The sequence below is a fragment of the Lissotriton vulgaris genome, chromosome 5 (genome assembly GCF_964263255.1).
Source record: "Lissotriton vulgaris chromosome 5, aLisVul1.2, whole genome shotgun sequence".
NCBI lineage: Eukaryota > Metazoa > Chordata > Amphibia > Caudata > Salamandridae > Lissotriton > Lissotriton vulgaris.
The window spans coordinates 369366043-369378790 of record NC_141693.1 but is presented as its reverse complement, the minus strand read 5'-3'; the positions used below and the strand labels follow the sequence as shown (position 1 = coordinate 369378790).

General features: G+C 47.4%; 1 protein-coding gene across 1 annotated transcript; it reads left to right on the top strand.

Moving 5' to 3' along the window:
• The first annotated feature begins 1791 nt into the window (after positions 1 to 1791).
• LOC147710919 (uncharacterized) lies at positions 1792 to 4912 on the top strand. Its single transcript, XM_086920074.1, has 2 exons — positions 1792 to 1927; positions 3979 to 4912. Exons 1-2 carry the CDS (start codon positions 1792 to 1794, stop codon positions 4377 to 4379), a joined length of 537 nt encoding a protein of 178 aa, XP_086776200.1. The 3' UTR covers positions 4380 to 4912.
• The last annotated feature ends 7836 nt before the right edge of the window (positions 4913 to 12748 follow it).

The following is a 12748-nucleotide window of genomic DNA, read 5'->3' as shown; positions in this document are numbered from 1 at the left end:
CTGGCGCATCTCTGGAGATGCGCCAGAACGCGTAAGTAAGTATGCCCCTAAGGGGCAGAATTGCAATTACCGTCGCATCCCTGCAAAGTAGCAGGGATGCGCCATTAATTGTGCGGCCCGCTACCACCACCAAACATGGTGCGCCGTATTTGCAATGCGGCGCCCCATGGGCCCAAAACGTCACCGAAGCTTTACTGCTGGAGTTGCGTCGCAACGATGGCGCAGCTCCATCAATGCTCTGGGGTACCCTATCTCCCCAATGCTGGGTCAAGCCGTACGTCTGCTTCAAGCAGGTGCAGGGTTTGTGTGACGCATCATTGTCCTAAAGGTGACTGATTGATATTTTGTAGATTTCCCTCAGCCACTATTAGGATGTGTTCCAGCGCAGGAATGCCCTCCCTTGCGCCGGAACGCCCCCTGATGGCGCAGGGCTTTATAACGGGATGCATCTCCCAAATGCGTCACGTTGTTATAATATTATACGCCGCACCATGGCGCCCTTTTTTGTTTAGCTGCTGCGTCACAAAAGTCACGCAAGAACGGCGCAAAAGAGCCGCAAGGGCTTAAATCTGCCCCTTCCTTTGTAACCCTGACAATAAGAAAAATAGTGGCGGTGGATTGATAGTTTGACTATTTAAATGACTGGTAATGTAGCAGGCAACTGTTAGTGTTGTCACTGATCTGACTGAAATCACAATGGAGTTTGTCTGTCACTTTGCGTCTTGCCTGCGGACTGCTGCCTGCCAGTCCTAGGTGAACGTTTCAGTACTTTGTTTAGTGAGTTACGTGACTTTCGAAGTCACAGGTCCGCAAATAAATAAAAAGTAACCATAATCAATATAATTTCGCGGAAATATTTTGTTATTGTTCTTTTGAAATGTTTGATTTGGTTGACATTGACAAGCAACAATCATCCATGTTTTCTGTTCTTTCTTTCATGTTGTACGTCAGCTCCCCCCAGGGGCGAGAGGAGGACACAGGAGCAGCAGGCGGCGGATGCTGTTCAACAGGGCCAGGATCGGGCAGGCGAGGGCTCCTCTGCTGGCCCCAGTAAGTTTTCATTTTAGACTAGTACCTATTTTTCCTAGCGTTCCTCATTTGAATTTTTTCAAAATTGTCTTTGCTCTTCTTGTAGACTGTATCTAAATTCTTATCCTGCCTCTACTATGACTCCCTGTGGTATTACTAGATTATTCTTATTAGTCTGTCTGTGTAGCTAACTAAGATTGCACGGTTGGCGAAACTCCCATGATTCTAGTCAGCAATAGCTCTATCAACTTAGTGCAGTCCTCTGGGATTGTCCATAATGTCTTTTGAAGTGTTCTATCTGGACTCATGCTTGCAAAAATTGCAAAACCTTTCGCTCAGTCACTCTAGTCTGGAGGACCAAAAAACACAGATTGTATTTAAATTTAAAAGCTTTATTAAAAGTAAACACATTTATTAAAATGAAGTCATAATAAAACTAAACGTTTAACTGATAATGGAAAAGTGGTTAGTGCTGACGATTAATTGAAGGCATTTCTTGTGGTCGAGCCGAGCTCTCACCTGGTTTCAACTTGATCTTGTTGTTAGAAGTCCATCTTCTGTCTGTGTGGAGAAAAATGGTGCGTGTTAAAAAATCAGCCTTCATCAGTTGTGCCAAAAAGTGCAGCAAGACAACCTTCCCTGGAAAAAGGGACATTTTTTTTAACTTTAACGTAGACAGTCACAAATTACATTGTTTTCACATGTCTTCATTCCTAGACCAAATACTAGTGACTAGTGAGTGCTTTATTCTAAGATTCTTAAATGTACTTTGTAGGTGGAACATCTGGTGGCGGGGCCAGTGTGGTGGTGGTGCTCGACACGGAGGCGGAGGGCAATTCATCAGGGGAGGAGGCGGCGGCGGCGGCTGTGAGAGTTGAGACGGTGGTGGCGGCCAGAGGTAAGCTCTTATATATTCCTTACTTATTGAGATTGAAGACTAGCTGGGAAGGCAAGAATATGAGATGCATGGCTGGGTGAATGATGAAGCAATGATGGGTGGAAGGACAACAGCCTGGGTGGGTGACACAGAAACTGTATGTGTCCATATACCTGGATCATGCTACTATCTGACTCTTAGATAGCATATGTGTATCTAGAGCAGGGGTACTCATAGTACGGCCCGCGGGCCGGTGGTGGCCCGGCAAGCCTTCCTTGGCGGTGCGCAGACCTTGCAGACAATCACTGCTCCCCCGGCCCCCACAGAGCAGAGGCTTTTTTGTATTTCACCTGTTAGCGCCCCTGCATCTCCACTCTGACAATCACTGCTCCCCCGGCCCCCACAGAGCAGAGTGGAGATGCAAGGCCACAAAGAGGTGAAATAGAACAAAGCCTCTGCTCTGTGGGGCCGGGCAAGCAGTGATTGTCAGGGTGGAGAAGCAGGGGCGCTAAAACAAACAAAGCCTCAATAATATGTTAATGGTCTTTTAAAGACCTGTTAAGTACTTTGGTGTTGTTGTCTGTGTGTGCGCGTTGAGGAAGCGGTCTCAACCCGGGCTGAAGGCTGACACAGATAGACACACACACAGTGAGATGACAGAGGGAGAGGGAGGGCAGGAGGGAGAGAGAGATGGAGGGAGGGCAGGAGGGACAGCAGGAGGGAGAGAGATGTATGTAAATGCTGGGTCTGGTGGCTCAGTGGATGAGGGCATCTGCTGCAGGGACCTGTGTGCAACCTCATGGTCACAAGTTATCGTTTTGCTTTAGCCCCGCCCCCTCTGACTCCGCCCCCACCAGTGCGGCCCTCGGCCCCAAACTACACTGTAAATGTAGCCCCTGAGAGAAAGTTTGTGAGTACCCATGATCTAGAGAGAGTAGATGGTCAGTGGATGAACTAAGTGTAACTTTGAAGAGCATGTAACACTGCACCCGCACGTCCGTTCCAGTGTAGGAAAGGCAAGGAAAAGAACTTTTAATTTTGTCCAAATACTTTATTTATTTATGGGTTTGTTACGCGCCGGCATCACACCCGAAGGTGTATCTCCGCGCGGTGCTGTGAGGTGAACAGATCAGAGACTCCTCCTAGAATAGTACCGTTTTTAGTCGTTTCCTGAAAGCTGTGTGGCTCTGGCATTCTCTGAGGGAGAGGGGGAGACTGTTCCATAGACGAGGACCCATGATAGATAGGGCACGGCCTCCCTGTCTAGTCTTGTAATGTCTAGGGACCTGAAGCAGCTGTTGATTAGAGGACCTACCATAAATAGTAGCAGTAGTTTGTATTGCAAGCACTGCATAGATCCGGTTATTATGGTGGCCACTCCCTACCTCTCTTAATAAGTTTAGTAGTACTCAGTCATTCATGTGTGGATGTATCACTGCCTGTCACTCAATAAAAAGCAAAGCACCTAAAGTCATCCCATATATAAGCAAAAACATCCCATGTGAAGTGATAGATAATCAGATTATTTATCTTCTTCAATTTTCCATTTCTAGTACTCATTTCCACTGTAGGGTGAAAGTTAAATTAATTAAGCAGTAGCCCTTGAGTTGTAACAGAGTATTCTCAGTGCCACCCGTAATAGAAAAGTAAGAGATTCACCACCTGCATGTACTGGACGGGTACAGTAACGCAACGGCAACGCAAGTCTAGGTCACTCCTCATGGCGTGCGTCTCTTTTTCTCGGGTGCAAGTTTACCGCGCTGGCATTATGCCGGCTTGCAGAAAATAACGTACCAATTTTCCAAAACAAGAGACAAGAAGAAGAATAAGACTGGTGTACTTTCATAGTCGACTCCAATGGAAGTCCACAGTGCTCATAGAATTTGTTCCTTAAACTCCCACTAATGTTAGAGCAAGGATGAAGAAGTGTGAGGTTAGATAGATACTGGCCTCAATAGTTATGTAATGCGCTTGCAAGTTGCTAGTTGTACTGCAGCACACATTTCTGCTGAATGATTGAGTTAATCTTAAAGAGCATTGGTTACAGACTATGTCTTTCTTTCTTCATATAGGTTCTCCTTCCAAACGAACAAGGAGGAAGGAGCTGGCTAGAGCGGCCCGGCAACGGAGAATCGAGGCCACTGTTGCGGAATATCGGCGGCTGGTGGCCCTGGAGGACGAGGAAAGTGTGCGGTCGACAACAACGACAACGTCGTCTGCATCGGCCTCCGTGGCCCCACCGGCTGCCACCCAGCACAGTGGTCCACCGAGACTGAGCCGGGCTGCCAAAGGCAAACGCCACCGCCGAGCAGCAAGGCCAACAGCTGCTTCTCACAGGCCTTGCACCTGCAAGGCAGTGAAGGCACGCCTGCGCCGCACTACCCTGATGGTGTCCCGCCTTCAGCAGGAGCTCGCCTTGCTCCGCGAGGAGCATGATGCCCTGGCCCAAAAAGTTAACAGCATCCACCCATAGTGTCCCTTGCCCCTTTTTTAGAGACTTTTGGGGGGTGGGAATTGGGAGTTGGGTTTTTGGGGACTTTTGAAGGACAATCGTTGGGGTTAGGGAGGGTCTTGCGGGAGATTATTTTGTTAGGGATATAAATATACTTTTTCAAACTTTATCTGAGCATACCTGTTTTTTACTGCTTGCCTGGTGGGTGGGGGTTTAACGTTGACTGTTTTCCTGAAAGTTTAGTTCCATTTTCTTCCTTTAAGTGTAAATGCCCAAATGTTTTCAACACTAAGTGCCTCTCACAGACTAAGTGAAGTGAATCCAAGAGTCCTAGGACTTTAGTAGTACTACCTTCAGTCTCTCGTCTCTCGTACTAATACTCCATTATACCCCCAAACCACCAAACGCTTATCTTACCTGTAATTTGTGTTTGAAAGTAGGGCTAGGCCCAGGGCTGGCTCCACGGGAAACACCGAATAACGTTGGCAATCTTGGTCGGATAAAATTTCCTCATAGCGGTGGTACTAGTGGTGTGACACAGTGGCAGTTGCATGCCTATGAAAAAAAAGAAAATGAAATCTGGTTTGTCCTCCTGAGCAATTCAACGGTACAACTGAGAATATAGCAGGTGACAGAAGTACAGTAGAGCAGTGCCACATTGTAGCCTAACAAATGGTAAAGTATAACTACTAATTCGGTTGAAGTTCTTTCACATTAGCAATGGTTCTTTGTCAAGCAGAGTAAGAATATATCATCGACAACTGTGGAAAGAAAGAATGCGACAGTACAGGGCCTGTGTGGAATTATTGATAACTATATTCAACATAAGGTCTCTGTAGCCAGATACCCGAGAGCCTTGCTGGTCACTATAAATCCATTCACAACAACACTCAATGGGGTTGGTCTGGAAGGTGTCACGTTTACTCCCCGTGATCCAGTCGATGCAAATATGGTTCCACCTCCAAATGTCACCAACACCCAGAAGTGTAAACACAGGGTGTTCGAGGCATTAGGCGAGGGAGAAAAATAACAAACTAAAATAAAAAATGTGGGATGGGTAAAGGTAGGGTCAGCAGGGAAAGGATACCTGTAAGAGAAGACAAGACAGGCATCAGTGAAGTGATGTCCTAACATACAAGGGTACTCTCATATAGTCTCACTAAATAGTCTGCAAGTCTCCCGCCTACTCATGGGAAATGTAGTTTCATAGTACGGTAGGCGCTTAGGGGCTGCGTAACCTGACAGAAGGTATAGTAGATAGAAAAGGAGAAATTGCTTTTTTTCTAGGTGTCCCCTCACTCACCAGGGTTGCCCCTTGGTGACATGCTTCATCATTGGGGCCATCCCAGTCCTCTACGGCCTGGGGCGTGCTGCGACTTGCGAATTACGTAGGAGCACTTACAAATGACTATGTGTGGTGCAGATAGTGGAGTGGACTAAGTGATGTGTTAAGGGATCAATGTAGAAGCCGAGAGAGAACAAAGAAATGCAGTCACAGTCAGAGAAAAAGGCAAGGGATACTGTATCTATGTGGTTGTAGTGGTCCTGTTGGAAGTGGTAAGTAAGTTGCCCGCAGAAAAAAAATCCTCCTATTAGCGGCACTCCTCCATTGCAGCCGACGCTTCGTCCACCGATGTTGGTCACCAGAAGACACCCTGTCCACTGCCTGCCTGATGCTGAATTGTGGCTCGCTACTGTGAAGCCTGACTCCATCCTTTTTTCCCCATTGCAGAGACTGAAACCCGGCCTGTAATTATTCAACGAAAAACAGGAAGTGATATAATATTACAACACCACTGATAAATAAATATAAGGTATGTAGGCTGTGGAGTGCAAAAAGTCACAATTTGTTTTTCCTAGTAGACAGACAGTACAATGTTTTTGAAAGTGCGTACTCTGAGTCACCTTTTGAAGGATAAATAAGTATGGGCAAATTAATGTAGCGGATCTTGCCCCTCAAGCTAGGTGTACTGTAAACTGTGTTTTAGAACAAAAATAGATCTTCCTAGCAGTGCTCCCACCCAAAAAACGAGGCCTAGCAGAAAACTGGAGACAAAACTTACTTTGAAAGTAAAAGTAGGCCGAAGTACCCTAATTACCCATTACCCCCCGTGGATTGCATTCAAACCACTTGCAAGCAACCAAGCAAAAGTAGCCATAGCCAGCATCGCTCCAAGACTCGAAATCCCCCCCACTCAAACACATGCAATAGAAATACTGCTAACCCTAACGAACCCTAAGTTAAGAATAGTGGCAAAGGCTTTCTTTAACTATGCCAAATCCCCCCTTTCCCACCATGGATTTTCTTCAAATGACTTGCAACCAAAATTACACATTCTCACGAGTGCTCTAAGACCCCAGAACTCAGTTTGAAAAATCTAGAACACCCCGATACACATGCAATCCTGCTGCTAGGGCTAACCCTAACGAACCCTAAGTTACAAAAAGTGCCAAAACTAAAGGCTTTTCCGCGCGGATTTTGTCCCAACCACTTCTACCCGGTATTAGACCTTCCCAGGAATGCCCCAAGACCCGGCAACCCACCCGCCAAGAAGCATAACACCCCCAAACAGGCCAAAAGCAAAATCTCATACTTGCAATATTTCTGGGCCTTCGGTCCAAACGCGCTGCGTAGCTAGGCCATAAGTCGGGGTTGGCACGACGGATTTCCTGAAAAGCAAATGCAATCAAGATTAGAGTGTCCCAGCAGTGCTCCCAGACCACGAAACTCACCCAGAAACACCAGGAAGCCCCCCAAACAGGCCCCCGAAAACGCTACATAGAGCAAAATGTCAGAAATAGCCCAAAAAAAAATCGGCCTGGATTTAGTCCCAACCACTTCTACCCGGTATTAGACCTTCCCAGGAATGCCCCAAGACCCGGCAACCCACCCGCCAAGAAGTATAACACCCCCAAACAGGCCAAAAGCAAACTCTCATACTTGCAATATTTCTGGGCCTTCGGTCCAAACGCGCTGCGTAGCTAGGCCATAAGTCGGGGTTGGCACGACGGATTTCCTGAAAAGCAAATGCAATCAAGATTAGAGTGTCCCAGCAGTGCTCCCAGACCACGAAACTCACCCAGAAACACCAGGAAGCCCCCCAAACAGGCCCCCGAAAACGCTACATAGAGCAAAATGTCAGAAATAGCCCAAAAAAAAATCGGCCTGGATTTAGTCCCAACCACTTCTACCCGGTATTAGACCTTCCCAGGAATGCCCCAAGACCCGGCAACCCACCCGCCAAGAAGTATAACACCCCCAAACAGGCCAAAAGCAAACTCTCATACTTGCAATATTTCTGGGCCTTCGGTCCAAACGCGCTGCGTAGCTAGGCCATAAGTCGGGGTTGGCACGACGGATTTCCTGAAAAGCAAATGCAATCAAGATTAGAGTGTCCCAGCAGTGCTCCCAGACCACGAAACTCACCCAGAAACACCAGGAAGCCCCCCAAACAGGCCCCCGAAAACGCTACATAGAGCAAAATGTCAGAAATAGCCCAAAAAAAAATCGGCCTGGATTTAGTCCCAACCACTTCTACCCGGTATTAGACCTTCCCAGGAATGCCCCAAGACCCGGCAACCCACCCGCCAAGAAGTATAACACCCCCAAACAGGCCAAAAGCAAACTCTCATACTTGCAATATTTCTGGGCCTTCGGTCCAAACGCGCTGCGTAGCTGGGCCATAAGTCGGGGTTGGCACGACGGATTTCCTGAAAAGCAAATGCAATCAAGATTAGAGTGTCCCAGCAATGCTCCCAGACCACGAAACTCACCTACAAACAGATGGAACCCCCCCTAAGAGCACCTCAAAGGCAAGCAAGTCATCAAAAACACAAAAAATTTTCCGCCTGGGATTTGGTCCAAAACACTTTTATCCGGTATTAGAGCTTCCCAGCAATGGCCCCAGAGCCGTCAACCCAGGAGAAAACGAGTAGAAGACCCCCAAACAGCCAAAGAGCAAAAGTACAAAAATGGGGACTTAGTCAATTTTTCACAAATTTCCCAAATCACTCCGCGCGCGCTCTGCAGCTAGGCCCTAAGTCCCCTCTGCCACCATGGATTTGCTTCAAACCTCTTGCAAAGTAAAGTAGATATAGCCAGCAGTGCTCCCAGACCACGAAACTCACCCAGAAACACCAGGAAGCCCCCCAAACAGGCCCCCGAAAACGCTACATAGAGCAAAATGTCAGAAATAGCCCAAAAAAAAATCGGCCTGGATTTAGTCCCAACCACTTCTACCCGGTATTAGACCTTCCCAGGAATGCCCCAAGACCCGGCAACCCACCCGCCAAGAAGCATAACACCCCCAAACAGGCCAAAAGCAAAATCTCATACTTGCAATATTTCTGGGCCTTCGGTCCAAACGCGCTGCGTAGCTAGGCCATAAGTCGGGGTTGGCACGACGGATTTCCTGAAAAGCAAATGCAATCAAGATTAGAGTGTCCCAGCAGTGCTCCCAGACCACGAAACTCACCCAGAAACACCAGGAAGCCCCCAAACAGGCCCCCGAAAACGCTACATAGAGCAAAATGTCAGAAATAGCCCAAAAAAAAATCGGCCTGGATTTAGTCCCAACCACTTCTACCCGGTATTAGACCTTCCCAGGAATGCCCCAAGACCCGGCAACCCACCCGCCAAGAAGTATAACACCCCCAAACAGGCCAAAAGCAAACTCTCATACTTGCAATATTTCTGGGCCTTCGGTCCAAACGCGCTGCGTAGCTGGGCCATAAGTCGGGGTTGGCACGACGGATTTCCTGAAAAGCAAATGCAATCAAGATTAGAGTGTCCCAGCAATGCTCCCAGACCACGAAACTCACCCACAAACAGACGGAACCCCCCCTAAGAGCACCTCAAAGGCAAGCAAGTCATCAAAAACACAAAAAATTTTCCGCCTGGGATTTGGTCCAAAACACTTTTATCCGGTATTAGAGCTTCCCAGCAATGGCCCCAGAGCCGTCAACCCAGGAGAAAACGAGTAGAAGACCCCCAAACAGCCAAAGAGCAAAAGTACAAAAATGGGGACTTAGTCAATTTTTCACAAATTTCCCAAATCACTCCGCGCGCGCTCTGCAGCTAGGCCCTAAGTCCCCTCTGCCACCATGGATTTGCTTCAAACCTCTTGCAAAGTAAAGTAGATATAGCCAGCAGTGCTCCCAGACCACGAAACTCACCCAGAAACACCAGGAAGCCCCCCAAACAGGCCCCCGAAAACGCTACATAGAGCAAAATGTCAGAAATAGCCCAAAAAAAAATCGGCCTGGATTTAGTCCCAACCACTTCTACCCGGTATTAGACCTTCCCAGGAATGCCCCAAGACCCGGCAACCCACCCGCCAAGAAGCATAACACCCCCAAACAGGCCAAAAGCAAAATCTCATACTTGCAATATTTCTGGGCCTTCGGTCCAAACGCGCTGCGTAGCTAGGCCATAAGTCGGGGTTGGCACGACGGATTTCCTGAAAAGCAAATGCAATCAAGATTAGAGTGTCCCAGCAATGCTCTCAGACCATGAAACTCACCCACAAACAGACGGAACCCCCCCTAAGAGCACCTCAAAGGCAAGCAAGTCATCAAAAACACAAAAAAATTTCCGCCTCGGATTTGGCACAAACCACTTTTAGTGCTTCCCAGCAATGGCCCCAGACCCGTCAACTCACCTGCAAAGAGGTAGAACAACACCCCCACAAGTGCTGAGTCTTTCTTCATTGGGCGTAAACCAGCCCTCTGCTTTGATGGAAATAGGAGTCTGGAGGAGGAGGATAGAGGAGCATGTTCTTCTGAACTTGTGAACCTGAGGAATGCAGACTGCGGCACCTTCAAATAAATTAGCAAACAAGTGAAGACAGTTCTGCTGATGGGCTTGTCTTTGTGATTATCTGATTAAAGTTTGAATTATATTAACTGTGCACAACAAAGAAAGACAGATACACAGGAATAAAAGTGAATAAGGATGAAAAAGAAAGTTATTGATTCGTTGTCTCATTTTCAGGGCTCGAAGTCGGAATCACGGTCCAGGAATAAGAATAAGGCTTCGTCATCATACTCTGCGAATTCAGCCCGGGTGAGGTCAGTGCCACCTGACAGAGTAGAAATTCCCTCATCTATGGTGCTGGCCACCTCCTCTTCATCCGGCACGCTCTCTCGTACTCTTATATCTGGTGGTATGAGGTGTTGATTCATCTTGATCATTGTTAACCTCTCCACATTTTTGGGCGAGAGGCGGCTCCGTTTGGGAGTTACAATCCCACCAGCCGCACTGAAAACCCGTTCAGAAGACACACTTGCGAGTGGGCAAGACAAGTAGTTTAAAGCCAGGTTGGTGAGCTGTGGCCACAATTCTTTTTTCCCATGCCAATACGCCAATGGGTCAGAATTAACATAGACCTCTGTGGAGTCATTCAGATAGTCCTTCACCATCGACTCAAGGTCCTCCTCCAAGGTTCCTCCACTTTGCGTAGCTCTTGCTGTGCCTCTGACCTTTTGAGAACCAAACCCACGCAGAGCTAGCCAATCCTCTTCAGCCTCCAATGTTTCTGCTGTCTTTCGTGCAGATGATGCGGTTGCCGGTGTCTTTAACGGCTGAGAGGTCACTTGTGCCACAGCCACAGGTGCAGAAGTGGATTGTTTTGACTGGGGATGGCCTGCTGATGTACTGCCATTTCCTTCAATTTCCAGCCGTTCTGTTTCAAACTTCTTGGCTGACAAGGCTAGCCAACGTTTGTACTTTGTAACATCTTCATCAGCAAAAGGAAAGAATGCTCTGCCTGCCAGCGCCTTTTTGTAGCGTGGATCCAGAATAGTAGCACAAATGTAATGCTGTTCTGAGTGGATCTTTTGAAGACGTTCATCACCTTGTAGGAGCTCTAATAATTTCTCAGCCAGAAGCAAAGAGTCTTTCTTTTTGTCATCTTTTCGAAACACAGAACACACCTCCTTCAGTTGGTCCTCCAGCATGTACAACAATGGGATAGCTTTTCCCAAATTAGAGTCCTCCTTGCTGACTGCACGTGTGAAGACCTCAAAAGGACGAAGCATGCGTGTTAGGCTTTCAACTATGTTCCATTGCGGCCCACCCATCCTCAGCTCCTCTATACCCTCTTTCAAGAAATATTGATCGAGTTGCGTATACTGCTCATACAGACGCTCAAGCATGTAGAAGGTTGAGTTCCAACGTGTTACCACCTCCTGGATGAGTGCTTTCACTGGCATTTGACTTTGATATAGCATGCTCCTCAGCTGCTTGCGGGCCTTAAAAGAATGCCTGAAATGCTTGCATATTTTTCGGCAGTTCTCCAATACACTGTACGCTGCACTGCGTTTATTACCCAAGAATTTTTGGACAACCAGGTTTATACAGTGCGCCAAACACGGCACTCTGAAATAGTAACCGTCCCTCATGGCCTTAACTATATTGGAGCCATTGTCTGTGGAAACATAACCAACCTTGCGTTTTAGTGGGGACAGACAGTTAAGGACCTTTGTGTTAAAGACATCCAAAATGTTTTCTGCTGTGTGACGTTTCTCCAAACCAAACATGGCTAGTGTTGCATGTTTCCGAGCACCTTTAAAAACAATGTTAGTGTCAACACCTGAGTTTAGCTTTGCTTTAGCCCCTGAAAAAGAGACCCAGTGTGCAGTGATGCACATGTAATCAGCGCCTGCGCCACTGGTCCACATGTCTGTTGTCAGATGTATAGTGTGAACAGCACTCTTCTGCAAAGCTGCCCCAATCACCTTCAGAACATCTTCATGTAGTGCTGGAACCGCAACTCGGGCAAAATAGAACCGGCTAGGAACCTTCCATTTAGGGCAGAGCGCTGTCACTAATTCTAGAAAACCAACCCCTTCTACAAAAGAAAAAGGGAGAAGGTCCAGAGCTAGCATTTTAGCCAGCTTAGTGTTATACAGACGGGTCATTGGGTGGTTGCGTTCATATTGCGCTTCTGTAAACAACATCTTTTTAATGTTGCCCTGGACCAATGATTTACGGGATGATGATGATCTCTTCGACCCAGTTACGCTCGCTGATGAACTTTTCCGCATTGATGTCTCACTCTCTCCCACACTCTTAGTGTGGCTCCCATGGGGTGTGCTGCTGACATGGGAACTGGGTGTAAGTGAAGTGTTTGAATCGTCTTCTACCTCGTCATCAGCAGATGACAAATCAACGTTTTCATTACGTGCAATTCCGGCTTTCTTGACCGCCTCTAGGTGCGGAAACCATTCGACAGGGTGCCTTCTCTCAAGATGACCTCTCTGGCCTCCGGTACCATAGTTAGAACCAAGCTTACCACGACTAAATCGAAGCTTACAAAGGCTACAAATGGCTACGTTTTCCTTTTTTGGGCAAACACTAAAGAAGTCCCAAACTGGAGACTTGAAATGTC

Bases quoted from the DNA above. Each gene is read 5' to 3' on its own strand.
- LOC147710919 (XM_086920074.1), top strand. From the start codon at position 1,792: ATGTACTTTGTAGGTGGAACATCTGGTGGCGGGGCCAGTGTGGTGGTG. The intron at 1,928-3,978 runs GTAAGCTCTTAT...TTCTTCATATAG, and splicing joins GACGGTGGTGGCGGCCAGAG to GTTCTCCTTCCAAACGAACA.